Source organism: Stylophora pistillata, chromosome 10, assembly GCF_964205215.1.
Source record: "Stylophora pistillata chromosome 10, jaStyPist1.2, whole genome shotgun sequence".
Taxonomy (NCBI): Eukaryota; Metazoa; Cnidaria; class Anthozoa; order Scleractinia; family Pocilloporidae; genus Stylophora; species Stylophora pistillata.
In genome coordinates, this window is record NC_142528.1 from 23,285,195 (window position 1) to 23,312,785 (window position 27,591).

Below are 27,591 nucleotides of genomic sequence, written 5' to 3' on the forward strand. Positions count from 1 at the left end.
TCTTGGCAAATTGATTATCTGTGTGATCCATTGGCACCTTAATTCAATGTTGTAGCTGTCTTGGATCCAACAACGATCGAATGGCCGTTTTAAAAGCACCATTTGTTCAAAATTTACGAAGATGATTGACTTCTGGCTATAACTAACTGCGTGGTTTCCACCTTGCGATATTTTTAGGAGCACGTTTCCTAAACTTATAGTGCTTAGACGTGACTGCGAACAAAATACAATCAAGTAGCACTTGAAATAGAAATAGAAATTTCAATTATTTGTGGTTGCAAAGACATTGCTTTTATTTTCATTGGAAAGCATTCGAGTGCGACACATACTTTCCGAACAAATAAAATAGAACGTGCTAAGGGAAGTTTCGTAAAAACTACTCGAGATTGACGCGTCAACTTGCATTTTAAACTTGTGGGTGGTTGCTAGCTACGGAAAGAAGCAGTCATGAGCGAGACTGACTTCGCTCATGTGCGTCAGTTTGGATTGCTGGTTGAGGTTCAATCGGGTGGGTGCCTTGCTTTGTGCAGAAATTAACCCTACATATGCAAAGATTGTTCAAGTATGACGCGTTTACGTGTGGAAAATCACACTATATCTTTAAACTCACAAACACTAATCTTGATGTGCTCTACATTCCATACGAAGCGTTCGGGAGAGCTTGGAAGAGGCCATATTGCTGGAATGCGTTTCACATTGCTTCGAGTGAAACATACCGTAATATGAGATTTCTCGATTGGAATTTGGAGGCACCATAAATAGGTAACAAAAGCGAGTTTTGTCGATTTCAAATGTAGATATCTCGAAGAACAAACCCTTGCGCGCGCTGTTTCAGGTGAACTACTAACGCCAATTCACGCTGGCCAAACTGAGAGGCTATGTCATAGGCTAGGAGAATAGGCTGTTTTACTGTGAAATGTTCAGCAGGCAACCGTGGACGATACTCCTACTCTTGTACGTTGGATCAGCGATGATCTGATCGGCCCAAAATAACGAATATGAAATATAAATATAGAGGCAAGACCGATACAACGTAGATAACGTGGTCAATATTTACGTTATCAACTCAGTTGATAAAATCAAAGTTCTTTTGTTATACTCACGAGTCCCCCACCGACGTAGCACCACAGTTTCCCCCTCCCCTTTTATCAGAAAATCAGTCCAATCATTTCTAACACCTTTCTCCCCCTGAAATGTTTCCCATGGTAATGTTAATGGAAAATAACTCAAAGCTTTCTTTTGGAAAGGTCTCTCTCCGAAAAATTTTCCGGAGCCGGTGTCATTATATGTATGATCGAAATGCATTTTCCAAGGCAAGTAAGCTTAAATGCGACTTAAATGTTTCTTTTGCGGTTGTTACTTTGTTTACTCGCACAACAATACGATTTACCAATGGTATCACAGAATAGGCCATTGTAAAAACGTGAGAGGACTGGGAAAGAGTGTGGTTGTTTTCCGTTTGTTTGAAAAACTAAGATATTCAAATGAAAGATCAACTAAATTTGAGAGTCTTAAGCAAGAATAGAAGTATTTAGAGGAGGAAAATGACAGCTTTTCAAATATCACCTAAAATAGAGAGTTTGTATGGATGGATTGGGTATACAGGGCAAACACTTTTAAGGGTTTGTATGGAATTTTTGCAACTTTTGCAAGGCTCCAATTTGGACACTTTTCCGCTGAAAACTCTCAAACTTGGCTGGGTAGCTTTTCATTCAGTAACATTTCAGTTGAAATGTTTAGATATTCAACGTAATCCTTAATCAATATAAGAAACTCGTCCCAGTCCTCTCACGTTTCTGCAATGGCCTATGGTGTCAATCAAACTTCACCTATTTTGATTCGTCGAGACATTTACCTGTTTACAGTTAAGTTAGTTAGAGTCCTTTCTAGTCTCAATCATTTGGATGTGGTGCTCACATGCAAACGTGAAGGGATAACAACGTTGAATTAAGAAAGATTCCAACCTCAGTTGCCATGGAGCAGCGGTATTTACCGGCGAATTCTCATTTTCTCAGCCCAGGAACGGCAGAAAATAGCAAGTCACCTAGCAATGGTGGACTGGTGGCTCGGGTAGAAAACGATTGGGATGTGTGGCTGCCTATGCTGCCTCAAGTGAACGAATTTCCATGGACACTACAAGACATTTCAAAAGTTCTTCGCCTCGGTAGAACTCGGGAACATTTTCGCGCCATTTCTCCACAGGCCGTGGAACGCGTGTCGTTTCTGTTACAGCGACCTCTACTGCGAATTGTACGGGAAGCGAAACGGATTTCCGTGCGGTATTCGAAATGTTCCAAGCACGAGATCCAAACGAGTATTCGCTTGGTTCTTTCGCTGTCCATGGCTAGGACGTGTATGACCCTTGCATCCAAAGCATTTTCTCTGTACTCTATGTCCAGTGATAGATTTCGCAGATGTAAGAGAGCCCGCTGCGGATTGATTCTTCCAGTGGGTAAAATGTTTCGCTGGCTGGTCAACATGAAAGTGGCCGCTTGTATCTATGACGCGGCAGCAATTTACCTGAGCGCTACTTTAGAATACATCGCTGAGGAGCTTGTCTATAGAGCTGTCAACAATCTGGGTAATCTTTGTTATCTGCTTATTAATCATGCTAAATGCACAGTAGACATGATAATTATGTTTACTCATGCTGCTTTTGATGGTAAACTTTGAACACGTCCACCCTGACCGTTTGTGTTACTAAATGTAACTTTTATGCCTTCACGGCATCTGTCCCACACGTACGGTGAACAAAATGAATATTGATTCTCGCGAACTACCCCAAAGTGCACGAGTTTGTAAACCAGTAACTGCAATGTCGGTCAGAACCTGCAAACTAGCATTTTGCATCGGCAAAGACGTGAAAACTATTTCGATAAGCGGTTCATATTCTCCATCTCGTGGAGATAATTTGTCTGGCTCACAGTGTGTTCTATACCTGATACTGTAGTGCTTTACAGCAGTATTAGAGAAGTGTTGAAGGGGACCGGAGGAGTAAGAAATGAGAAAGACAATTTAAGGTGCTGTGTTTGCTAAAAGGTAAAAAGCTCGATTTTGTCACTCACACGAGATTATTTCTCTTTTTACCAGTCGTGTTCTCGCGTGGACAGCATAAACTATCAGCCGCCTGGTTAGCTCAATTGGGAGAGCGCCGGACTGCTGTGCGGGAGGTCGAGAGTTCAATACCGGCCGGACCAACACTCAGGGTCTTAAAATTAATTGAGAAGAATATGCTTCCTTTCTTTAACATCAAGAAATGTTAGATATTCTAGTCTCCTCTGATAGGGACGAATAAATGGAGGTCCCGTCTCCTGCAGGGTTGGGGTAGGAGACGTTAATTTCCCATGCACGAGATTACTGTGTGATGGATGTCCTCCCTGGGGTGGGTTGGGTGGGTAGGTGAAATCGCTATGGACTAAACACGGCTGCCAGAGGCGCCTGTCTGATTTCAACCTCAAAATTGTAACTAAACACGTATGTTGTTTAGAGAAATAGAGATCTTTACCTTTACCTTTACATTTGTAACCACATGCGTTACAAACTCCACTTTGTCACTGTTGTGCAGTTGTTCGATAGACCATAGCTGTGCTAAAGATTTGTGTGGTGGGAAAAATATATTATGCCTTAGCTAAAAAAGGGGGGGGGGGTGGTCGGGGGAGGAAATTTCATACTTTGTCTTTAAAAGAATAATTTTAGTTGAAGTCGAATGAGGAAAAAAGCGTCATTGATATATAATTATGAAATTGAAGAATCTTTGATAAATCTAAAGGGTTTGTCTATGTGTACTGGTTTGTTTACGCTTGTGCATTGTGGTATAAAACAGAAAAGATATCACTGCAGTTTATTCCAAAGCTTCTTTGTTTAATATTTGTGGTCAACCCCCCTAACGAGCTTTTTAATAACCTAGACATGTTCCGTGGATTTAGATTTCTTTTAGGGAAATAGTTGATCTGATTAGCAGTTGAGCTTGCATATTGCCCTCTTTGAGCATAGGAATGTTGTGACTTATGAATACAGGGGTAGGACTGATAATTTGGCTACAAAGATTATTACTGTAAGATTATTTATTGGAAATGTGGCCACAAAATTATGTATGCAGACTATACAATGAATTTGGCATTTTACATAACTTTTACACGACAATGCAAAATGATGCGTGACTTTACTCGTAAATGATGAAAGTATTTTACAAGAACGATTTATTGCAGAGTCGGTACTGTGTGTGTTAAAAAATGTATGATAAAAGAAATGTATAAAAAAATATTTTAAGGCTTGGAAAGTTTTTTATTTTCAGTTTTCCTAAATGTGACATCCTTTTATCTAACGGCCTTTGTAAAGTGAGTTTTCGAAGGGCGCTGTGTACGTCTTCGAGACGTTACGTTGTGATAATTTGAGTCAGTTGTTGTAACTTGAAGAAAATCCATGATGCTTGTTTGGCATCCTGTTAGTTGAAAAATGCCAAAACGGATAGGTCAAGATGGCTGGTTACTGGCACCGTTCCTTTTCCTTTTGCTTTTTTATGAACCGAGACGAAGTCGAGGACCATAAGAATACATAAAAAAGGAACTATGGGGTTCAGTAAAGGATGGAGGCTATTATTATAAGCTAAATTTTTCAGGGAGAGTACGTCATGAAACTCAGGATTAGGGATTGTAATTTACTCTATCAATTGATCGCTTTTGTTTCAGAGGGTATTGACCAAGTTACTCCTGAAGTGCTCGAAGAGTGGATCAATGCTGATGGTGATGTATGGGGAATGTTCCAGCCATACTATCATCTTCTTTCCGGTAGAACAGCTTTTGGTATCACAGATTCTATCGAGATGTACGCAGCTCCTAAGAAAGGTATTTGATTGTTTTGACTCTATTTGTTTGCGGTAGTTACCCAAAACAGTTCCGTTTTGTTCACCCAGTAAGAAAAGACCCTCGGAAAATTTTCAGATTTTCGCGCATTACAGAGGTTTGATACCGATAGATTTTCATAGGTGTTGTTTTGTTATCCCAGCCCCAAGCAGCCCCAAGACAGGTTCTCCAAGGCGAAGGGGATTGGACAAATGTTTGACGACCACCTGTGTCACATCTGTGGCTGAATTGACGGAGCTGGTACAACAGGCCCGACAGCGTTTCACCGATTCGTACCAAAGCAAAGATAACAAGTTGATGTCTCAAGTGGACTGGGCAACAAATGCACTGCACGCTCTGTTTTATTTCATGAAGTGTTCCCATCAAATTGACGAGGACATTTCGGATATTCTGGCAGCCACGAGACGGTAAATCTGTCCCCTGAATTTGACCGACTATAAATGACTGATATAAGGCAATGAATGACTTGCTGATCGAATGACAAATGAATGGTTGATTGACTATCTGACGGAATGTTAACTTGACTTATTGACGTATTTGCTAACTGACTTACTGACCGATTAGTTGAGTCCCCAGCTGAGTAATGGTTATTTATGCCAACAGACTCCCTGACTATCGGATGTATGTATGAATGGTTGGTCAGACAGGCAAACGGTCAGGCAATAGAATGCACGACAGACTGACTAGTTGACCACTTGACAACAAGACTGAATTAGTGACTGTTCAATAAGCGGTATCATCTTCCCTTTGCAGTGCACACTCCCATCTTCCCCCGCTGGTTGAGTGGCTGAGAGTAGCGGGCCTGTATGTCGATCACCGCGGTAGTGCTATAGTCGATGATGATGACGTGAGACAAGCAGCTAGATTGCTGATGCCTTTTAATGATTGTGAGCCACGAGCCTTGTGGTACGCCTCCTATTATTATTATTAGTATTATTATTATTATTATTATTATTTACATCTTTTATCAATTTCGAAACAATATTAACTTCAAGAAAGCGATCACGAGGAAGGATTAAATGGTAACGACAAGCGAAGAAGAATGCTGATTGATTTCCAAAGGTCACTCTTAAAAGGTGGAAACTGAAAGTTAACATCGAGGTAACAATAGATTGCTCTGGATTTTTTCCTAAGTCTTGACACTACGATGCAAGAATTTATAGGAAAACTTAGGAGAATGGGATGAAAAGTATTGGCTAATTGTAACTTGACTAAAACGTGGGCATTTTATAAATTAATGGCAGAAGAATCGTCACCTTCCTTTTGTATGGCTACATTTGAGAAAAACGATACACGCACAGCACTATTATTCCAACCTCGCGGCTTGTAATGACTGCAAAGCATGACAATGTCTTGTTATCTCACTTTTTCATCTTATTTTCGTGGTTCACTTAGTCACCGATACACAGTTAAGCACCAATTTAAATGCTTCATAGAAAGCTTTATCTGATTACTATTGTTTGTTCAGCCCCACAGATTTGTTGACTGTTTCTAGTTCCCTGTCCCCCTCGGCCGCAACCGTCAGCTTTCAACATGACCTGGGCCTGCGCCTTCTTTTAAGCGGAAGAGTCGACGTAATACCGCAAGCTCTTGTTATGTTAGGACCTGAGAAAATCAACGCTATCAATTTAGAGGTACATGGCAAGGGTGAATAACTACTCTTTCTTATTTCTTCGGCTGTAAGTTCGTACATGACACGCTTTCACTCTTTAAAATTGCGAGGTTCAGCAGTGCTGATATTCTGTGTGAGGCGAAGGCAAAAGAGGGCTGACAAATTATATCCCTGGTCTTTGAATAGGGCGATACCACTGATAATCTCGAAAGTAATCCATGCAGAAATTTTTTTCGGTTTTGCTATCAACGGTACGGTCCGTGATTGGTTGAAGCCTGGGACACCAGCTCAGCCAATCAAAAGCAAAGCTAAACCGATTGCGACCCGATTGTTAACATTTTTACGCGCTCGAGGTTTTGCTTACACTTCGAGTATTGATGTTTTTCTTTTTTAAGATAGCATCCCGTTCGCTCGCCTTTCTTGATTGTGAGTGCTGTGAGTTTGGTTTCACAACAAACAAGTCATTAATGATTCAAGGAAACATGTATCTATGTTTTTCTTTATCTAACCAGGGAATGACGCCGCTGATGTACGCATGCGCTTACGGTAACGAGGTTCTTGTGAAGATGCTGATAGAATACCACGCGTTACTAGACACTCAGGTGTGACTTGTTGAATATTTGCTCAAGATGTGTTTGTTCCTTTTCGTTGGCGAATGAAGCAAGAAGCTTTTTCATAGTGAGAATAGACAGTGAATGGTAGGAAGTGGTTTGGGAGCTTGGATCACTGAAACTCACGAGAAACTAAAATTCTTGAAAAACTATTTCAGTGATTCTTTTAGAGACATTGATTCTTTTGAGGCTATATTATAATATATGTTTTATTCTATATATTTTATTTATATTTGTTTTTAATAGTTGCTTTGTTAGGCTAGTTCCAATTTTAATTCTGGACTTGCATGTATTACTTACTAATCCTTAGTTGTGAGGGCCACTGGTTTGTCAGCGTAAGCTGTTATGTGTACACCCTCTTTAAATAAAATTAACTTACTTACTTATTGTTATCTGACGCAGTCATTGAAATGATATTTTTACAATAACTGTGGAAACTCTCGAGCGCTCTTGGTCGATAGGCATGATCACTAACCCTTTACACCCATGCATCATCATGCGTATTCTCCATACTTTTTAGGACATTTTTTAAAGTGCTGACAAGGAGAATTTGTTTAATAATCAAGAGCTTCTTTTGTTGGCGATTATTTCCCCTGTACTCGTGACCTTAATGTGCTATTTCAGAGGTGATGTTGTAAAAAGAAACTATTCACTTTAAAGGATGTTAATGGGTTTAGGTCGCAGACAACGTAATGAGGTGAAATGACGGCGCGCGAGGGTGGGCTAACAATATGTAGGTCATGTCCGCAACATGTACAGAGCTAAAATATATTATTTTTTTCCCTTTCACCCGCAAGGTTCCAAATAACAAACAGATCTATCCACTTGTAAACTTGGAGCTCATCTCCTGGACTGCTCTGTCTTTTGCGGCTATAAAAGGTCACGTAAACGTGTGTCAGGTGAGATGTAAATGTCATGTTAGGAAAAAAAATTGCTGACGGCGCAAGTGAGGGTGGAGGTTACCTCCTCTCATTCCAGCTACTGACCTAAAATGTATTAGATCCTTCCGCGGTGTTAGCCTTAGAGCGAAAGATGAGGTTTCGCTCGGACTCCCTCTCTCTTGTGCTTCGCACTTTTTTTTATCCTCTCACATTCAATTTTCTCGCTCCCAGTTCGGTTTTGGCAGTTGGTCAAGTCTGATTGTCCTCTTCGTGCGCCTATAGTACACGAGGCCTCAGCCGAAAAGCGCCAATGATTTTTGTCGGTTGCCAGTCGGGCAAACTGCCACCATGTTCTCCTTTAAGTCTCCCTGGGGCCGCCTTTTAAATCTGTTACCCAATCTTTCACTCCGCCACTGAATTCAAGACAAAACGTTATCCCTTGATCATCATTAGCTATTGTTAGACGCTGGAGCAAATCCAAACGGAGCTATGAGTCATGGAAGAGAACACCAAGTGGAGACATCATTACAATTGGCCGCCGCAACAGGTAACGCATCTGGCGTCATGTTACGTGCTTATATTTTGAGCTCGTGCGTGGTTAGAATCGTTCTTGTGTGATAATCCGCGGATGTATTGGCGGCCTGGTTGATGTGACAGACTGAAATCTTGCCGATACTTCAGAGAAATTAACCGATTTTCGTGTTGTTTTATTGTTCGACACTCGAACGGAAATTTCGTATCTCCTCGCGGCAATGCAATATCCTCTATCTTTAACAAATGGTAAACACCACAGCGTACATTATTGAGTTATGGATGCACGCGGGAGGTTGCTAAGCCCGAAAGAAGCGTAAGGGTCGCTCGAGGCGATAGCCGAGAGCGACTCTAGCTTCTTGAAATATTGTTCGACACTCGAACGGAAATTTCGTATCTCCGCGCGGCAAAGGAACATCCTCTATCTTTTAGGAGTCAATGGGTTAATTTTCCAAGGCATAGAAAATAGTTACTTTAATTCCTGATGAAACCTATGGCCTTGAATAATTCGTCAGTTTTAGAGGAGACCCTTAACCAGAATGGTGGTTGAAAATTAAACTACTCAGAAAATCTAAACCAGAAAGAAATAAAGCGCTCTTGCAAGCAAAGAAAAAGATCTTCGTTGGTGGACTGCAAGCTTAAGAAATTGCAGAAAAGAATCTTGGTACTATTCAGGTTTCGACGGGGCTTGAATTTTTTTCAGGCTTCTTTTCTGAAATTGTTTAAAATACAGTCGCCTGCAAGGAAAATTTTTTAGCTGATGTGACTGACTGAAAGTTGATGTTTATTTTCATCAGCAGGTCAAATGAAATTCATTTCGTTAAATATAGTGATAAGCTCTCTTCCTTTGGTAATCGCACAAAGTTTGATGTAGCCACTTGATCCTTAGGCAGGAAAATGAAATTTTCAACTGGAAGAATATTAGACGCTGATATATGCATAGTTATAAGTTGTGAGGATATTGACCAGGTTGAAACTTTCAGTACCTATACGAATAAGACCAATTTCAGGCGCAATTTTGGGGAAGGTCAGTCTGTTCCTTTGTTCGTGTTTTTGTTTAAAGTATTGCTTCTATTTTCTCAAATCACTTGAGTCTAAAAGTGGCTTGACTCCGCCCCAGGTAATTACGAAATCGTCTCCATGCTCCTGAGGAAAACTGCAGATCCCTATGTCAGCGTTAACACGTGTTCTTTCAGCCCAGGATCGCGGGGGTTTGGAAACGCATTTGCTGCTGCGGCTGCGCATGGGCACAAAAACATCCTGCGGAAACTACTGGAGGAGCCTGGTCCACGACAGGAAAACGAAATGTTGTCACTTACAGAAATTCTTTCCGAGGGTTAGTATATAAACGATTTTATTTTAAGCTTTAAGGAAGAAGCACTTGGCATTCGTTTCGTTAAAAAATGGCCGAGCGCTGAAAATAGTACATTTTCCGGTGGACGCAATATCAGTAAAAGAGGCGAAGCCAGTATAAACCTGGCATTTATTTCGTAAAAAAAGTCGAGTGCTAAAAAAGATGATACATCTCCAGTGGACGCAACATGAAAGAGGCGAAACTAGTACTTCGATTTCGAGCTAAACTGGCAAGGTTCCTGGGAAAAGAGCGAGGAAAACAAATCAGTTTGTCTTTTAAACTGTGTTACTATGATGTTCTGAACTCCGTTTATCGATCTATTTATTTTTCTTTTTTGCATCGACTCAGGTTCCCTCCTAGATGAAGGAAACGAAATGAAATTAACAAAGAAAAGAAGCAAGGCTCTTGAGGTATGTGTCTTCGTGAAATGTTGACACAAAAGCTGGCTTTTACCAATTTGTATAAGGAATATAATTTAAGGAAATACAACTGATAAAATTAATGAGGAAACTTATGATATAAATAAGTAGTCTTTCCTTTTGCTGGTGAAAATCAAAACTTTATGTCGAGTGTGAAACAAGAAAGGTGGTGGGCGCTAAGGAAGATGGTGCCACAGGATTCCAGGTAGATGTCATAATTTGAACTCACTAATCCTTACAAACCCTCTTAACACGAAGACTCATTTCATCCACACACTGACAGTTCTTGTTGTATTTCCTTTGGTTCTGACAAGGAGAATGATTTTGTGTGATAGTCAGAAGCTTGTTGGGTGTATGATCACTTTCAGTTTATTCTCATGACCTCTATGTTTGATTGGTAGATGAGAGGCTGTGGGGAGGAATTAGAAGCCAGAGTCACTCTTTGTGATTAGAGGGTGATTTGCGCAAATTGCACTAAGAATTTCAAATTATACCTCAAATAAATAACTTTTTGTGTAGCTGTTCCGTTTTGGCGCCAAAATGCAGTCGCAAAGAGTCTGGGGACGAATTAGCCTTCTTATATTTAAATAGACGCAACGAATTCAAATACTTGTCTAACAATCAACCAAACACATCCGCTAAAAGAACATGTGAAGAGCTGTATAAAGATGTACGGATTACCCAACAGAATTGTAAGTAACATTTCGGTGCGAATATTTCAGCCCTTCAAGTGTAAGTACATATTTAAAACGCAATTCATTCATTTGCTTTGCATTTTGATTGTTGCCGATGTTACCTTTGGCAACCAATCCAGAAATAAAACAGTTATCTGTGCATCTATAGCCTTCACATTTAAGTAACACTTCGCTACGTAAGCGTGAATCAGAGGGCTTAAATGCGAAACCCTTCTTTCTATATCAAATAGTTCAATTGCGCATGTTTCGCTCTTTTCAGGAGGCTGTGTACCACAGCTGTGAGCATGGATTCCTTGACATCGCAATGGAGTTAAGAAGTTTGGGTAAGAATGAATTACGTGTTCATGCATTACCTCTGGAGTGTATTTTGTCAGGGTGTCGTAAAAGCATAAAATAATTTTCTCAAAGGCCAAAGAGATGTTGCGATACATAATGAAATGTTGGGAATAGAAATTTAGCAGCAGACAACTCCACGAGGTGTCTTTTCTTGTCTGCTGTTTCCAGTTCGTTGTATTTTGGAATGTTGTTGTTTTCGGAGGGAGGAAAACCTGAGGGCCTGGAGAAAAATGCTCCAAGTAAAGACGAGAATCAACAACAAACTCATGTAAAGTTTACTAATCTTATTTTCCAACATGCGTTTTACTGTCATGTTTGTAACTGCCGTTGTTTGTGTGCTATTTCTTATCAAACTCAATTTGTATGTGACTCCAGTTCTGGGAATCGAACTAGGGCCACAGCGTTGGGAGGTGAGTGCTCACACCGCTGCGCCATACTCCTCCCCGGTCTCATATCTATAATACGAGAATATAATTGATTAAACCGATTTAGTTTGTATCTGATTGGCTAGAAGGATGCCGCGAGTTTACGGACCAATCACAGAGTGTAGAATTGCAAATTGGTCAGTCTATTGACAAGTGCACACCTGTTATACCAAGACTTCTAACTATAAGCAAATGTATTTTACTAAATCCATCTGCTTTATTTATTTTTCCTGCTCAGGTGTGCCATGGAACATTCATTGTTGGAGTCAAACTGTTGGTCACGCTTACGAACAAGGACAGAAGGCGTTCCTCAAATGTCTGTTGCGTGACTTTCAGTCAATGCCGACTAGTGAGTACGCTAGTAACTTCTGTGAGGACGGACTTGGCATCCTGTTCAATATCTTCAAGGAATGCGAGGTAACATAAACAGTGAATCAGTGATCGAGAGACCTCATTACCTGGTGGCAAAACAATCGATATATTTTCATGCTTCTTGAAGAATATACATAGATACGTATGATGCACGTTCCTCGCAGTAGAGAGCGCTATTTATGCAATAGCGCTAATCAGACCTGAAGAGAAAAATCAGGCCTGTACGGGACTCGAACCACTGACCTCTGCGATACTAGCGCAGCGCTCTACCAATATATTCATAAATTCATCGTATCTAATATAGATAGTCCTCATATTCTGGTTCTGTTTACTGTGGTTTCGTCTACAATGACAAGCTTATCACCCAGCTTAAATCGGTGGCACCGTTTTGATTTTAGGACCTTACTCTGTCGAAGGAACTTGCCTCAGTGCTGTCGTGTTGTTTTGGCCGTCAGCCTCTAAAGGAAATCAAGATACTTCCCATAACACAGACGTCCATCAGAATCGGTGAGAATCACATTCGTTTACATGGCCTTTAGAGTGCGTTTTTGCCTTCCGAGCAGGCCGTCATTAATATTATTAGCGCTTTGGCACCAGTGTTTTTTCAGCCGCGGGAAATTATGAGGGCGTGAGTCAGCAAGGATTCTAGCCCTACTAGCGCCAGACCCCTGGCAAACTCTCTCTCACTCGTCTCAAATCTACCCGTGGGTGTCTTGTAGCCCTAATTATGAGGGCGTGCTTCCAGTGCGTTTTAGATTGAGTCTCCTATAAACGAAACGAAGGGTAACTACAGTGTCCGATCAGAACAGAGGGCGAGACGAAATGAACCAGTGAGAACTCAAACTAACGCGCGCAGACGGCGTTAGGCGCGGGAAAAAGCGAATGAAAAGTTGCTATTGACTTTACTTTTGAATCTGATAGGTTAATTAGGTGGTACGAGATATCTGAACCAATCATAGTGCTTATGGAGATAAACCAAATGTAATCCCGGATTGTTGTTATCTCTCTTTTAAGACTTGCTTCACAAGCACCTCAGCATTAAAATTTGTTTAGTTGTGTTAGAAGTTTAATCAGTGAAAAGAGATGTTATCCCGCAGTGAATAATAATAAAGGCATATTCGGCAAAAAGAATTCCGATTGCTCCCAGAAGGAGTCGAACCAACGACCTTCCGATACCAAGCTATATGGAAGGCGCGGTGGCCTCGTGGTAAGTGCGCTTGACTCTGGATCGAGTGGTTCGAGCCTTGGTATCGGCGAATTTAATGCCGGGGGGGTGGGTAACCTTGCGATGGACTTGCATCCCACCGGGAGTAGAAATGCTCCTAGTCGCTTTATGTTACTGAAACCGAAGTTAAGGGCCGGCCTGATGGGCCACTTGGCTCATAAACAGACTTAACCTACCTACCACTAAGTCACAGGATACTCGTGGAAGGCTAGACTGTTTAATTAGTTTTAAATTGCTTCAGGTTTGTTTCACTGATATGTTTTACACTTCTCATCAAGGTCCAGATTACATTAACAGCCCTGAGATGTCTGACGTCACGTTTATTGTTGAAGGACGACCGTTTTACGCTCATAAAATCATTCTGGCTACCGCCTCTAAGAAGTTTAAGGTCTGTTATACGAGTGTTCTCTTGTCACAGTTTTAGTGTATTATCCAACAGAGAGCTGACAGGACTAGTCAAACTAACCACCTATAGAGGGTAATTTCTTGATAAAACGTAAAATTCTCCTACCGCTACCCCTTTTTGCTCTGATTCCTCTCGCTTTCCTGTTAACTCCTTCTTTTGGCGTCGAGAGAGCCTGTTCACAAACTGCTTCTAACTAATTTATTAGGAAATTAAAAGCAGCTATGGGAGGTAGAAGTATGAATCCGATCTTGGGAGTCGTAGGGTTAACATAGATCGTTATTTACGTGTCTTTTGTCTCTCTGACCGAAATGTCTTCCACTTTGAAGGCGATGCTATCGAACAAGACTATGGAGCCGAACGATGGGAGGAGCCCTTGTATTGAAGTAACTGACATAAAATATGAAACATTTATGGTGAGGGTCATGATTGAATTAACATTTTCATTTATGAACGAGTCTTGTTTTAAACGAGAGTCGATCACACATTTTCTGTCGCTATCGTTTGAAGGATGGAAAACGCTATCCGTGTACACTGGACGAGTGTCTATCTAGTGGATAGCGCAGTGCGCTTTGGTAACACTTATGCGATAGATATAGACTCATCCAGTTGATACCATTATCCACTCTCAGAAGAACCGGGCCCGGATCAGTGTGCTTGAGTATGGACTAAGAGTCCTGGGTTCGAGTCTTAAGGATCTTCATTCTTTTCCGTGCTGCAGTAGGACTCTAACTCACCATCCCTTCCCTACCAGCCAAAGCGAGCGGTGATCTTTGAAGGATAAACTTGACGAAATATTTTTTGGATGTTTTAGTTTTGATGTCATTGTTTAAATTTTGTTTTTCTGGCTGGGGGGAAAGTTAATAATTTTGCCTACCACATAGAGGAAGCAGCTTAAAACCTATTTATGTTTATGTATTTTACTTCAGTGGTGACAATGGTAACGTTTTCTTTCTTAAGCTCGTGATTCAGTTTTTATACAGCGGAGCGGTGGACGATCCTATACATCAAAATAAAATTCTGGAGGTATGTAATCTTTTTTTCTCGCATTTTTTTTTTTGGTTTGGATATTTCTTAACATGTTATTTTCTCTTTGCTTCGCCCATAGTTGTTACAGGCTTCTCACTACTTCATGTTGGACTCATTAAAACGTCACTGTGAGCATTTTGCCGCTAAACACCTTGACTGTGAAAACGTTGTCGACACAAACGTTTTCGCAAGAGTAAGTATAACGTAAATCTATGTCTTCTTTAGAGTTTGATTTTTCGTCTTTCCATTTATTTCTGCTTGCAATTGCGTCAACCATAATCCAAAGGGCGCCCCATTTCTCAAATTCAGTTACCAACCCACCCCATCTGTATAGCGTGGTATTAGACACTTGAAACGCAGGGCAATTTTTGGTTGAGTCTCCAGAGAAATCGCACTACCCTCTCAGCCAAACAGACGCAAACTAAAATCCAACGCGACTTTGTCACCCGGTTTTTTCCCCACTTTATGCAGTTTGCCTTTGTTTATTTTTATTCTTTGATTTCTTATTAGCCAATCATATTTCTTTGTGTTGATTGCCCATTGTGATGACCTTGGTTTTAGTTTTGCGACGCGTAGTCGAAAAGTGTTCAAAGGCAAAATTAAGACTGAGAGGTAACAGGAGGGACTCAAAATAGCTTTCCAACAGAATTATTGCCTTCCTGAAAGAAGGTTCGCGAGCTGGAATATTTAGTTCAGAACTCTCAGGGATTACCATAGATAGCCAACGCCCTAGTAATGATATAATTCTGATGGATTCATTGGAATTCTTGCTTAAATTTTCAGTTGTGTGAGGCAAAAGAGCTGTTAAGATATTGCGAAGGGTTCATCCTGAAAAACCTTGCAGCCATGATGGAGGTGAAGAATTTTAGGGAAACTTTGTTCAACAACAATAGCAAAGAGGTAACTGTGATGTGAAGTGAAGTAGAGCTGGGGACTGGTTAGTAGCTTGGTTACTGTGTGTTATTATGTGTATCCTTTTTGAAATTACAGGTTATTAATAATATTTTTAATATTAGGAGAAATGAGCGTGTAGACTTTTCCTTTTAAAGATCATGGTTCTGGTTCTGTAACAAAAAAAAAATAATAATAACTACGTAAATTGAAGCTCCCCTTGCGGGCTTTTCAGCCACAATGTAAACTAACTAAATGCTTAAAAATCCCTACTGGCAGGAGGCAGATCAATGAGCTATTTGCAGAGCGCAGCCGAGGAGTTGAACCAGGGGCAACCGAGAACAAATCCAGTAAGTGGCAGGGTGGAGGACTTGAACCGGGACACCGGATTACATGTCCAGCACCCTAGCCACTCGGCCACGCCGCCAATGTAACCTTCTCAATATCACTTCGATACTAGTCTGTGGGTCCTCTTTTGGCGTGTCGTTAATCTGGCCTTTTTTTTTATTAGCTTTTACAAGCCTTGAAGTCTTGCTTGATTGAACGAATCAAAGGTAACAGTACAGCCAAACCACCCGGGATGTCACCCGTCAAGTTTTGAGTTGCTTTCGAAGGTGAACTGATTGCGATAGGATACCCACACCCACAGACTGACCAACACCCGTCTTTTGAAGACGTGCCATTAAAAGAGACCACAGAGGAACCACCGCCCATCTTTTAGAGACATTCCTATGATAGAGAACTTCTATTGCAACGTCCTGTGCACACTACCGAACTTCGTTTGTGCTCTAAATGTCTGGGAAGGAGACCGTTAATGGATGGATACGGATTGGAGGGGCAGGAGGATGCGGTTGAAAAGCTTCGATGAAGAAGTACTCTGTCATAAAAAGAACTTTTATTGCAACGTTCTACGCACACTACCGAACTTCATTTGTCCTTTAAATGTCTGGGAGGGAGAATGTTAATGGGTGGATACGGATTGGAGGCGGTAGGAGGGGGAGGGGGGTTGAAAAGGTTCAATGAAGAAGTAATTTCATGAAAGGAATCTCAAACTACCCAGTGGTACATTACTTAAGAAGAAAGGATGGGCATGCCCATATGTACACTGACAATTCAACTCGATTAATACGAGCCTGAGAAATACATCATGCTTTATTTAAATTTTTTCCAAAAGAAACTGGAAAAACTACGTAAGGTTGTTTTCTGCCGATTTGGTGGCTTTTGTTGATATTTTCAGCATAAAAAGGGTTAATAATTTCAAGGTATCGATATGTTTCTTTAACTTAACTTCCGTTACTGGTTTTTTATTAATGTTGCCACTGCTCGAAATGGCCATTGAATGTCCACTTTTTCAGCTGCGATGGGCTAAATACAATATCGCGAGAACTATATGGATATTACTGGCTTGACTGGATCATCTTTTGACGCAACTATCATATGATCACGTCTAACTACAATTTAGTATCCTCATTTTTCACGAGATCGTTCTCTTGGTTCTGAAACAAACAAAGTTAGAGACAAGGTCACAACAGAAGAAATGTTAACTAAATCGTAAATCAGAGGATTAATTTTACACTCCGATACGATTTTGGTCACTGGTGTCTTTGACTTCCTTAGCTGAGGCCGTTGGCAAAGATCTGTAATCAGGGTCTAAAGCTTTTGACTTAAGTATTTATTCAAAAAAGAATTGGAACTGTTACTGGTTTGGACCTCTGAAATGCAGTTTTTGAAATTTAAATAGCAATGACTAAAGACATGCACTTCTTTGGAGAAGGAAATACAACTTTACCTTCTTTTGGACCTCTTTTTCATGGCTTAGATACGCCATTTCTTCTTCTTCTTCCCATGTGAATTTGTTACCAGGCAGAAAGCCGCTTAACCAAGCTTTTGTTGGGAATAGCAACTTGGAATCCACTTGCTTACGCCTGTCAGCTTCAGTTTCTAAGTGAAACAAGGAGAACTCTGAGTGAAACGCAAAGTGATATAGGTTAGCCACCACAGTTGCATATTGGCTACCGATCTATGAACGTTATCTTAAGGCAAAATAATTCAATTGTAATTACCAAGGGCAAAACTCGCGATCAATCCAACAATGAATGCTGTACCAAATGACACACCAGAAATCCAAAAATAAGATAAGCTGTACAAATCAGCCAGCGGGGTGCTGGAAATGAAAAAAGATAAAAGAAGCGCATTGCTATAAGTTATTAGTACAGTTTCAGTTGAACAAACCACGTCGAAAGTAATGTACTTGAACACAAAGCTTTCTATCACAATTTTAAAATTTTTTTTGTACCTTGCAGAAACAGCAAGTTTGAAATAACTGAGCGTAAAGTGAGAAATGAAGCATTTGCGATCTGGTCTTACCTTGTGTGTGGTTTGAAACGGTGTTTAATGGTTCCGTTGTTGTATTTCGATAAAATCCCTTGTGTGTCGTTTATCAGAGCTTCTTGGTAGAATGAACACCCTTCTACCGAGCGTAAGCCTGGGTTGGTATCAGGTGGGTAGAAAACAGAACCAATGAACACCCATGCTGACAACGCAACACCTGTTAGAACTCCAAGGTAGATACCCTACAAACAAGGACCAAACCACTGTAAGAATTAGTATTTAAGTCCCATTACCTATGACCTAAGCCAATATCACGTGCGTTTCCCACCGGAAAAAAAGCTTTCCCTCAAGGAAAAATTGTTTTGTGGAAAATGTGTCTAGAACGTAAGCTCCCTAGTTCCTTAAAAAAAAGGTTCCTTCTAACAAAGAGTTAACTTTAAAAAAAGATTCCCTTCCAAAGATAGTTTCCTTTAAATATGCGTTTCTCTCTGAAAATGCTTTCTCCTTCGAAAGGACAGAAAGCTCTCAAAGTCAACTAGTAATTTTCCCAAAGTGGTATCGGATTCGGATTTCGGCTACGAACAAGAAATTGGAGTTTCGGACCTTATGCACGTCGCCACTGCTCGGTAGCACTCACCTTTGAGTTCATCCTTGGAAAAAACATTCCGAGTGTGACAGCTGCAAGTAGTGCTCCACCAGCGATACCAGTGATACTGTAAGCAAGCTGTAAAATATAAAAATTAAAAAGCAAATAGTATCACAATTTCCGTCCTTTTTTTAGCTTAGATTAAACGCTTTCTCGTTTGAGTGTCACAAAACTAACGCAAAGAAGACAATCATGGTTTATATTTTATGGAGCCGATAATAATTCCAAGCACGGGGTTGAAAGCTGCTTGAAGCGAACGAAAACTAGCGTGACTCGGTCAAGATTGTTTGGATTTAAAAACTGATTCAATTACTGTTTTAAAAAATAAGTAGTGCATTAACCGGTTTCTCGAAATTCATGCATGCTTTGCGCGCCTACTCTCTAACACTCACTCAGTCAATCATAGCTGACGGCGATATGAGTGGTGTACTTAAAGTGCACAGCCCCCTTGGATGTGGTATTCTCAGATAGTCTGTACTGACCTGAAAAATGTCGCCGGTAAACCAGGTGAAAAAAGCTGTCTTACCTGGAGAACCATTGCACCAGTATATTTCACTGCAAAAGCTCCACCCATCACAATTACACCATAGAAGACCGCTAAGAGAGGAAAATACGCGAAAATAAACAACACTTCAAAAGCAACACGCAGGTCGCCCCGCCGGGTTTCATGAGAAGAGTAAACAGTTCAAGAAGAATTGCTCGAAAAACTGAGACACTCTTAGCATTCAAGTTTGTATGTGTTTCTAAGTTAGGCCCTGTTTATAAGCAGGTAGGGTAACCCTAGTGCTAGGGTTACCCTGGCAGGAAGGTTACCCTAACGCTCCCACATTTCTTCTTTTTTTCATCGAAGTGTTTACAAGGCAGCTAGGGTTACCCTAGCACTAGGGTAACCTTAGCTGAGCGCTAGGGTTACCCTAGCGCCAGGGTAACCTTAGCTGAGCGCTAGTGTTACCCTAGCGCCAGAGTAACCCTAGCTGCCTTGTAAACGCTCTACTGGGGATAACTCGCCTACCCGGGACAACTTTTTACTTGTTTCCAGACCCTTTGAACATTGATAACAAAGCGTGCGGTTACCAAGCATAGGTAAGTTGTCCCGGGTGGTAGGGTAAACCTACCTGTGAAATTTTGCTTGTAAACCCGGGCTATCTTTGACCCGCCTGCTAGGGTAACCCTAGCACAAGGGTTACCCTCCTTGCTTGTAAACAGGGCCTTAGATAAATGTGGGTAGACATATTTGGACAGAAGACACGATATTCAGCACATTTATGGAATATTCTAGGATTTCTAGAACGTTCTTGATTAGTCCTTTAGAAAAGTTCCAGTTAGTGGTTTCGGCATGAATACGTGATATCTATTTATAGAAACTTGAGTTGTTTACCGTAAATTCTGGAAAATTCTATGATGTAGTGTTACTGCAAATAGTCGTGTTGTAAACCTGTAGAATCTTCTAGAAAGATTGTAAGGAACTATATAAGAGGGAGCAGTAGGTTGGTGTTGTTGTTGAAGTTCACTTCAGTATCACGCGAGTTGTATGAAGGTCTCAAGGAAATAAAAGGAGTTAGCGAAGAAAATTCAACTCAAGGTTTATCACGAAACCAATACTTGAGTAAAAAAGTGCCTTACCCATAACTTTACTGATTTTGGTGGCCTCAGAGTCAGTTAATGTTATTCTTCGCTTGATGAGATCTTCAACTGTCACAAGGGACATAGCATTTAAAGCCGAGGATATTGTGCTGGTAGGAAAATAAGTATAGAAATAAATAAGCACCTAATAAATAAAAATTGGAAGTCAACAATGGTACTTCCGAAGGGTACTCTTCGTCCGTTTATTTATCAGGTTGAAACTGGAACCTGATAAGTTGAAAAATCATAATGATATGCCAAAAGCAGACACTTAAGAAGGTTTTATTAGGGGTATTAAGCGAGTGATCTTGAAGAGAAAGGCGTCTCTCGGAGGATTATATACCCTTAATGTATGGTCCCTCGTGAAACTTGTTAGTTTTGTTTTTTCGAGAGTCCTGATATATCCCGGAGAAAGTGCTTCGGACGAAGTTAGAGTTGGTGAACAAACGTGCGCTCCGTTTTGTTTTTAGAGAAAAGTCCTCGCCTTATGAGGAACTTTGTAAGCGTATCGGTCTCTCAAGTCTTCGTGAACAGCGATTAGCGAAAATATTGTCCACTGTCTTTAATATATTAACCAGTGATGCAGGACCAAAAAGCTTACGTGATCTTATAACAGTTAGGTGCTCCAGTTATAACCTTAGGGGCACCACAATACTTGACCTCCCAAAAGTAAAATCAACAACTTTCGGGTTAAGATCATCGGATATGCTACATCAAACTATGGAACGCTTTACCGGACGAGTCTCGAAAGATACAAATATTTACTACTTTTACTTAAAAACATCAGATCTCACGGGACTCTAGCGCGTGAGGATCTATCCTTAATTATATTTCCTGTTTTTAATGATTACATTTTATATATTCAACTCGGTGACTACATTGTTAAATTCTTATGTTTTAACATTAGCTAGTTCTTAATTCTTAATTTATTTAAATTTATATACCTTCACAAGGCTTTATAATTTCCTTTTCTCTTTTTATTTCGTGGCGTACCTGTAAACTAGCTTTTAGCTAAGCGTTCTGACCACGTTAAATAAATTGATTGATTGATTAATTGTTATATATTTTGACTTCTCTTAAACAATCATATGGCAAAAATATGTTGTTATATACATTCGGCGCGCGGGCAACGATAGCGCAATTGTATCCCGGTCGGGATACATTTGAATTTGATCAGGGGCGCGTGACCAAGAGTCAAACAATCACAGTGCACGTTTTGTTGAGTGAAAGGTATATGACAATAAATGATGTTCCAATAGCTGTTACATCTGATGAAGATACAGAATAATATGTCAAGTTGGCTACCTGAGAGCAGCGCCGTAAAGACAGGCAGTGAACATTCCTGGCAGGCCCTTTAGATGTCCAAGTTTGTTAACGACGAAATACGGAAGAACCTGAAAAGTATTTTGAGATAATACTTAAAATAATCTACTAAACTGAAAACGCTCGGTTCAAGAAGTGCCATTGCTGTATTACGGAATACAAATAGCCCAGCAATAACGGAGAAACTGTCTAACTATTTACGCAAAATTGTCTTAAAGTATTTTCAACAGGAGAGGAGTTACGCCTTGCAACATGCAGAAAAAAACATCATAGGGAAACCAATGGAGGGGGGGGGGGGAGGAGGAGGGGTGGGGTGGAGTCAACCTTAGATTCGATATCCACCGTGGTTGGGTCTGGTCTTCGAGTCTCCCAAGTACAAAGTTAGTGGGATCCCAGACATACGACTCCCCCAATTGAAGAAAAGTATTAATTCATATAATAAAAAATCCTGACTTGTTTATACATTACGATAAAAAGACACTGAATCGAGGTAGAACCCCGTATCCTGTCCCTGGATCTGATCCTCACCTGATCTCCTCTCGAGATCTTCTTGGTTTCTTTCAAATCGCAATCAGCGTATGTTGCAAATATCACCATTCCGTCCAATGTACAAATAGTTACCACAATAATCAGCCCTGGGACATTCAACCATAATGCTCTGTAAAACATACACAAGTACAAGTGCAATAAATAACAAAAAATTCCTGCGAAACTTAATACCCGTGGTGAATGACTACATATAATTTTGTACTGTTCCTTGGGGTTAGGAATAGATAAAGGGTTATTTTTCATTTTTTTTCCTTCCTTTACTTGTCGCTGTGCACTCTTACGCGCCCTGAATATCTTGAATTAGATTTTTTTTTAAGTAATTCGTTTCTATTGCATAGACCACTTTCATAAATGGCTGCCGGATTAATATTCTTTTGTTCAAATTTAAATCAGCCCTTCTGGCCTTGCTTGAGATAATGCATTCTTTTGAATTTTGTACTGGAGAACGAGGCCAGAAGGGGTAATTTAAATTTAAACAAAAGAATATTAATACGACAGCCATTTATGAAAGTGGTCTATTGTGCAACCTTACTGCGCATAATTCATACGCGCGAGAAGCGCGCGCCTGCAGCAAATCGACGGCTTCCACAGGCCAGCGGCAATGCGAGGATGTGAATCGTGATTCCATCGTAAACAAGCTCGGTGGGCCCAATCTGCAAAATTCTATGGCCACTTTTTAAGAGATTAAAATAAATTTAATGGAGGAGCCATACAAGGTTTAACAGCTCATGTCGGGTAAAGTCTATCTTGAAGTGGAACGCGATCAGGATCACCCTTAAATCAAGAGAAAATTTTTTCTCCAGCTTATAGCGAGATAAAAGCACGAATTCAGGATAATGTGGGCCTCAAATTATTCGATTTGGTTTGTGGATAGCTTCGTGTCATTTCGGAAGATCTTCACTTCATCATATTCTTCATGCGTGTAAATTAGCTCTGCAAGGTCGTCGCAGTCAGTCACATGGGCGCAAAAAAAAAAATATTATAACCATCCAAACGGACCTTTTGGCCTCCTTGAGGGTCCTTATTGCGAGGTACCGCTGTACGAAGTATTGGGTGGTTGACCAGACTGGGAGGATAGCGATAGTACCGCCCATGGCAAGTGTCCAGAACGTGTTACGAACCCGAGGGTCTGGGTTGAAACTAAGGAAAGATTACATCAACAGAACCAAGTGTAAGCTTAAAAGTAGTACCCACCCACCAATTCGTTTTCTTGTGTTAAATTGAAGAGGTTTCCAAACATTTTTCATTCTCTTTCTGCATCAACTCAGTGTTATGCAAGAACTTTTCCCTTGCATCCTACAGATTCGTCACATAAACCTATTTCGACGGCATAACTTCCGCAAGTGCCCCTTGTTCCAGCGACGGTAGTGCATCCGATGTACCAATCGGAAAATCACGATCATAATTTCGACATCTGTCGGGACCACTCGGAATGTCTCATAATGGGTCGGCCTGTGTTATATATATGTGACTGGTATGGCAAGGCTATAAGAATGTGGGAATAATTTTTCACGATAGATCGATAAAACCTACTAATATTTGCATGTAATACATACTCAAAGAAGTTGATTCGTCCGTGTTTTTTGTTGATCTCCCAGACTTTGCTAAGTCCGCCTACTTCTAAACTTCCTCGGACAGCAACTATGAGAAGACCTGCTAGCATGATAACCGATTGAAATACGTCTGTCCAAACCACTGCCTTAAGACCGCCCTAGAAATACATGAACACATACCTTAGTATCGGATGCATTCAACCTTGATTGTAATCAATGCTGTATGAAGGACTCGTTTAAAAAAAAGATGAAGGGAGTTACGGAATATCGAAATATTTCTCACCAGAGAAGTGTAAAACGTACACACAACCCCAGTGGCGACGATAGAAACCGAAAGTGGAATACCTGCAACTGGAATTAAGAAAAGATAATGTCTTTCTCCTGAAAGGAACGTCAATCAAATTAGGTGGACTAAGATTTTAAATGGCAATTCAAGCAGACTCATGCGTAAAAGCCTTAAGAGAGACCATTGGATGTCTTTGAAAGGGATTTAGTGCGTGTTTGGTGAAATGGCCCTCGCCGCTGTTACGTCTGATGATTCTTAAACTTAGTGTTGTGGTTGAAATTGTAATGGATGTCAATACCTTCCCTCAGGGGCATTCTCAGAGTTCAAGTCCCATTACCTAGGTCACGTACACTCCATCTCGACTAACACAACAATTATCTAAGTAACCAGAACACAGGAATTCCCTACCCCCAACACTGAATGGATCATGTATGGGGTAATATCGATGTTTATTCACTTACCCGCTTCCAATGCCAGCGAAGGAGCAAACAACGCCACGAACAGATACAGAGTCTGTGAGAGATCGAGGAAAAGTTGATAATGGTATCACACTGTACGTTAGAAGAGCTCTTCCGAAGAGGAACTCTATCGAATGAAAGTAAAATAGGGCATACAGAATTGGTTCACCTCTCTGACCGTTTGTTTGTGATGAAGAAAACTTAATGACAATTGCTTGAATAAGGAACGGGACCGTTGCTTGACGGGAAGGGTGGGGGGAATGGGTAGTTCGAGTAATGTGTTTTACCCGTAAGAGTTGTTGTTTTTCGAACAAGTTGCCAAACAACTCCAAGGTTACCTCTCATTACGAAGAAAGAAAAGGAACGACAATTTCATTGAAAATGTACTCACCACCGATATTAAGAAGAATGCACAGCCAAGCATTCTTACACCAAAAGAAAAGCGCTTTTCAAGGTACTACGGAAAGTAGAAAAATCAGTAAAAAATAATGAATAAATAATTGAATAAGTGAATTAATGAACGAGTTAAAAAATAAGTAGCCTGAGAGCAGGTCTTTGGGAATGTATGAGGATTTAAGCAACGCGAGCACGTTAGAGGTCTGCAAAAGGTCCCTTTATTATCTAGCTGGCAGCGCCCGCGGGCAAGATGAAGCGATCCTGTGTTCTGATTGGCTACCCGCGCGGGCAAGATCAGGATTGCCTGCTTTGATCCCGCACAAGAAAAAGGGTGTGTGGAGCGGACTTACAACTTTCGTAACTTCTGGACAATGCCGGCGACGAAGTCACAAAAAGCGGGAGAAGACAGTCAAAACAAAAAAATTAATAAATAAAATGAATAAATAAATAAAATAAACGACTCTCTTCAGTCTCTTGGGTTTATTGCACCACAAACACCGGCGTGGATTTCTTTCCCGGCTCTCAAAATAAACACTGAGGTCGTTCTTGATTCTTATCGAAGCGAAATCTTTTTTCTGTATAATAGATCCTTTATTGACCAAGCTTGTTCGGTCAAGATGACTGGAAGTTAGCCTCGTTCTTTTTTTGCGTTTGCGTTTTTGTGGAGCTCGACTTCGTCCCGGTCCATAAAGAACTCGGTCACTATCCAGCCATCTTGATCTCACGCTTGGTCAATAACGCATATGAAATGAGACTGAGGGTCAGACCCCGCGATCGCGAAAAGCTATGCCCGACTAGTCTCAAATCTTGCCACGCATGGGGTGGAGATAAGCTTGTCATACAGCGCTAATAATGACGGCTTGCTCGCAGGCTAAAGAACAAGCTTAAGGTGACAGATGATTCAATAGCTGCGTTAATAACCTTAAAGATGGGTTAAACTTTAACCACAAACTGCTATGGGCGTTGAAATGAAAACATACCTGCTATTCAAAGACATTATTCATGAACATCTTTCAACCCAAATTATGCAGCTGGCTCTTTTTCGCTCGTAGAAAACGAAGGCAGGAACCGCGTAAACGATATGGAACAAGCAGAACTCTTGCGGCATCGCTTGTAACGCCTCAACGCATACACAAAACAACCAGTTAGGCTGGCTAATGTTTAGGAATAGAAATCGAACTGAACTCGGCCTTGAAAAGTTTTTAATGATGCAAAAATTATCAATGATCAAACATTGACGATAAAATCAGGGATAAGTTGACTCGATTATTATTAATTGGCCCCAACAGGTGTTAAATAACGGTCGTAATTTCTTTCTGACTTGCTCGCGCCGGCTTACCTCGTTCACCGAAGTGATCTTGACTCGTCTAAACATTGGAATGTAGACGGCGCTTACAGATATAGAAATCAACACGTAGCTTATGAGGATCAAGTAGAACTGTGTTCCATATGTGTAGATCTCTGCCGGCAATCCAAGGAGAGTGATCGCCGAGAGGAACGACACTAGAAGCGATATGGCGACGGGCCACTTCTTCATTTGGCGGTCGCCCAAAAGATATTCGGCCGTTGTCTTTTGTTTGTCTCCACCCGGTCCGCAGCCATACCAAATCCCGATTAGCGCCGAGACAAGCAACATGATGGAGAATACGACGTAGTCGACTACACTGAAGCGATCTTCGGCCATAACTGCGTCGATATTGCCGATTTTGGAGGACTGCCCTTATTACAGCCAAGTCTAAGGAAGTTATCTTGCGCAAATTGTATTATGGTAATCAGATCAACCCCGTCAGTGTCAGACAGATAGCTCGTTTTAATTACCTATTGTTGAACCTAACCCTAACCAACTTGCCGATCTCTTGAATTTAACAATAGAAAGACACAGTTAAAAACGTTGTTCTATTGATATCATTGTGTGTCTGCCAGCTACAGTCACAGCTATTTGATAATTTGTTGGGAAGTTTCACAATAACTGCAACGTTGCGGAGGGAGCACGTGACGCTGTTACGAAGAGTAACACAATTCCTAAGAAACCCGCCCGCTGTAATTTGACTGACTAATGAGTTTGTTTAAACACAGTTAATTCTTCCCGATTAGAGCCGAAGTGTTTAATGTTTCCTTTTTTTCTCTGCTAATGCGGAAAAGTTTAATTGCTTGAGGCTTTAAATCCGCCCGCAGCATACCTAACTTTCAAGAGGTATCAAAGGCAAATGGCTGACTCGTCTTTGTAATGATGTTTCATGATGTGACAATTTTTCTGTTTCAGAAAGACTGCAATGCTAACATGCAAATTATGTTTCCCACATTCCTAAGGAGTAAGTTTTCTCTGATTGCTTTTTTATCCGCTGTGATTGGGAACCTGGCAAACAAGAACCTCGGAACTGTAGAACACAACGATCAAGAAGAGATTAAGAGAGCGGGGGGTAGAAAAAAACATTGTAAAATACGGTGTCAGGCCAAATGTTTACTACTTTTTGAGTTACAGCGCACTCTAACTCTTTCAGATCTCTCACTGAATTGTTAATAAATCCATGAAGACTTCTTTGACTTTCTGACAACCCAAAAGGACTAGCCAAGTGATAACCTAATAAAACAGAAAACCTACCCCTATAACGAGCTAACCTCTACCGACTCCCTATTCATTTTATGGTGATAACCTTCGGCAGCCTTTGTTGGGCGCGATCCTGTTTTTTCTTTTTTCTTTTGCTTTTTGTTTTCCTACGGGAATCTTTTTTTGTAGATCGAGTAAAATGGGCAAAACTTTTTCACGTTTCGGTACCTTA

At 40.8% G+C, this 27,591-nt stretch overlaps 2 protein-coding genes across 4 annotated transcripts; one reads left to right on the forward strand and one right to left on the reverse strand.

The window, feature by feature from the left end:
• Window positions 1-418: 418 nt before the first annotated feature.
• On the forward strand, window positions 419-17,041 carry LOC111330294 (ankyrin repeat and BTB/POZ domain-containing protein 2). 2 transcript variants are annotated; one of them, XM_088736355.1, is made up of 20 exons: window positions 419-762; window positions 2,016-2,581; window positions 4,689-4,844; window positions 5,005-5,269; window positions 5,616-5,768; window positions 6,331-6,496; window positions 6,987-7,076; window positions 7,883-7,984; window positions 8,420-8,513; window positions 9,618-9,833; window positions 10,200-10,261; window positions 11,225-11,288; window positions 11,965-12,143; window positions 12,497-12,605; window positions 13,602-13,711; window positions 14,056-14,142; window positions 14,687-14,752; window positions 14,835-14,948; window positions 15,539-15,655; window positions 16,158-17,041. In XM_088736355.1, the coding sequence occupies exons 2-20, from the start codon at window positions 2,101-2,103 to the stop codon at window positions 16,245-16,247; spliced, it is 2,721 nt and encodes a 906-aa protein (XP_088592481.1). In that variant the 5' UTR covers window positions 419-762; window positions 2,016-2,100; the 3' UTR covers window positions 16,248-17,041. The 2 variants fall into 2 exon arrangements, with proteins under 2 accessions (XP_088592481.1, XP_088592480.1); XM_088736354.1 differs by lacking the exon at window positions 419-762 and having other exon boundaries at window positions 1,911-2,581.
• On the reverse strand, window positions 16,773-26,563 carry LOC148722318 (sodium-coupled monocarboxylate transporter 1-like). 2 transcript variants are annotated; one of them, XM_088736360.1, is made up of 15 exons: window positions 26,151-26,563; window positions 24,807-24,872; window positions 24,419-24,470; window positions 23,955-24,022; window positions 23,675-23,829; window positions 23,118-23,258; window positions 22,098-22,227; window positions 21,552-21,640; window positions 20,247-20,356; window positions 19,150-19,220; window positions 18,615-18,701; window positions 18,014-18,219; window positions 17,710-17,810; window positions 17,436-17,587; window positions 16,773-17,142 (listed from the first exon to the last, which is right to left on the reverse strand). In XM_088736360.1, the coding sequence occupies exons 1-15, from the start codon at window positions 26,493-26,495 to the stop codon at window positions 17,098-17,100; spliced, it is 1,818 nt and encodes a 605-aa protein (XP_088592486.1). In that variant the 5' UTR covers window positions 26,496-26,563; the 3' UTR covers window positions 16,773-17,097. The 2 variants fall into 2 exon arrangements, with proteins under 2 accessions (XP_088592486.1, XP_088592487.1); XM_088736361.1 differs by lacking the exon at window positions 23,118-23,258.
• Between the last annotated feature and the right edge of the window lie 1,028 nt (window positions 26,564-27,591).

What these genes read in the sequence shown, in the direction of transcription:
- LOC111330294 (XM_088736354.1), top strand. Translation starts at nt 1,975, where the DNA reads ATGGAGCAGCGGTATTTACCGGCGAATTCTCATTTTCTCAGCCCAGGA. An exon ending in ACAATTGGCCGCCGCAACAG is followed by an intron (nt 8,514 to 9,617) that starts GTAACGCATCTG and finishes ACTCCGCCCCAG; the next exon opens with GTAATTACGAAATCGTCTCC. An exon ending in ACACAAACGTTTTCGCAAGA is followed by an intron (nt 14,949 to 15,538) that starts GTAAGTATAACG and finishes TTAAATTTTCAG; the next exon opens with TTGTGTGAGGCAAAAGAGCT.
- LOC148722318 (XM_088736360.1), bottom strand. Translation starts at nt 26,495, where the DNA reads ATGGCCGAAGATCGCTTCAGTGTAGTCGACTACGTCGTATTCTCCATC. An exon ending in CTGGTGCAATGGTTCTCCAG is followed by an intron (nt 18,702 to 19,149) that starts GTAAGACAGCTT and finishes TATATTTTACAG; the next exon opens with CTTGCTTACAGTATCACTGG. An exon ending in CGTTTCAAACCACACACAAG is followed by an intron (nt 17,811 to 18,013) that starts GTAAGACCAGAT and finishes TTTCATTTCCAG; the next exon opens with CACCCCGCTGGCTGATTTGT.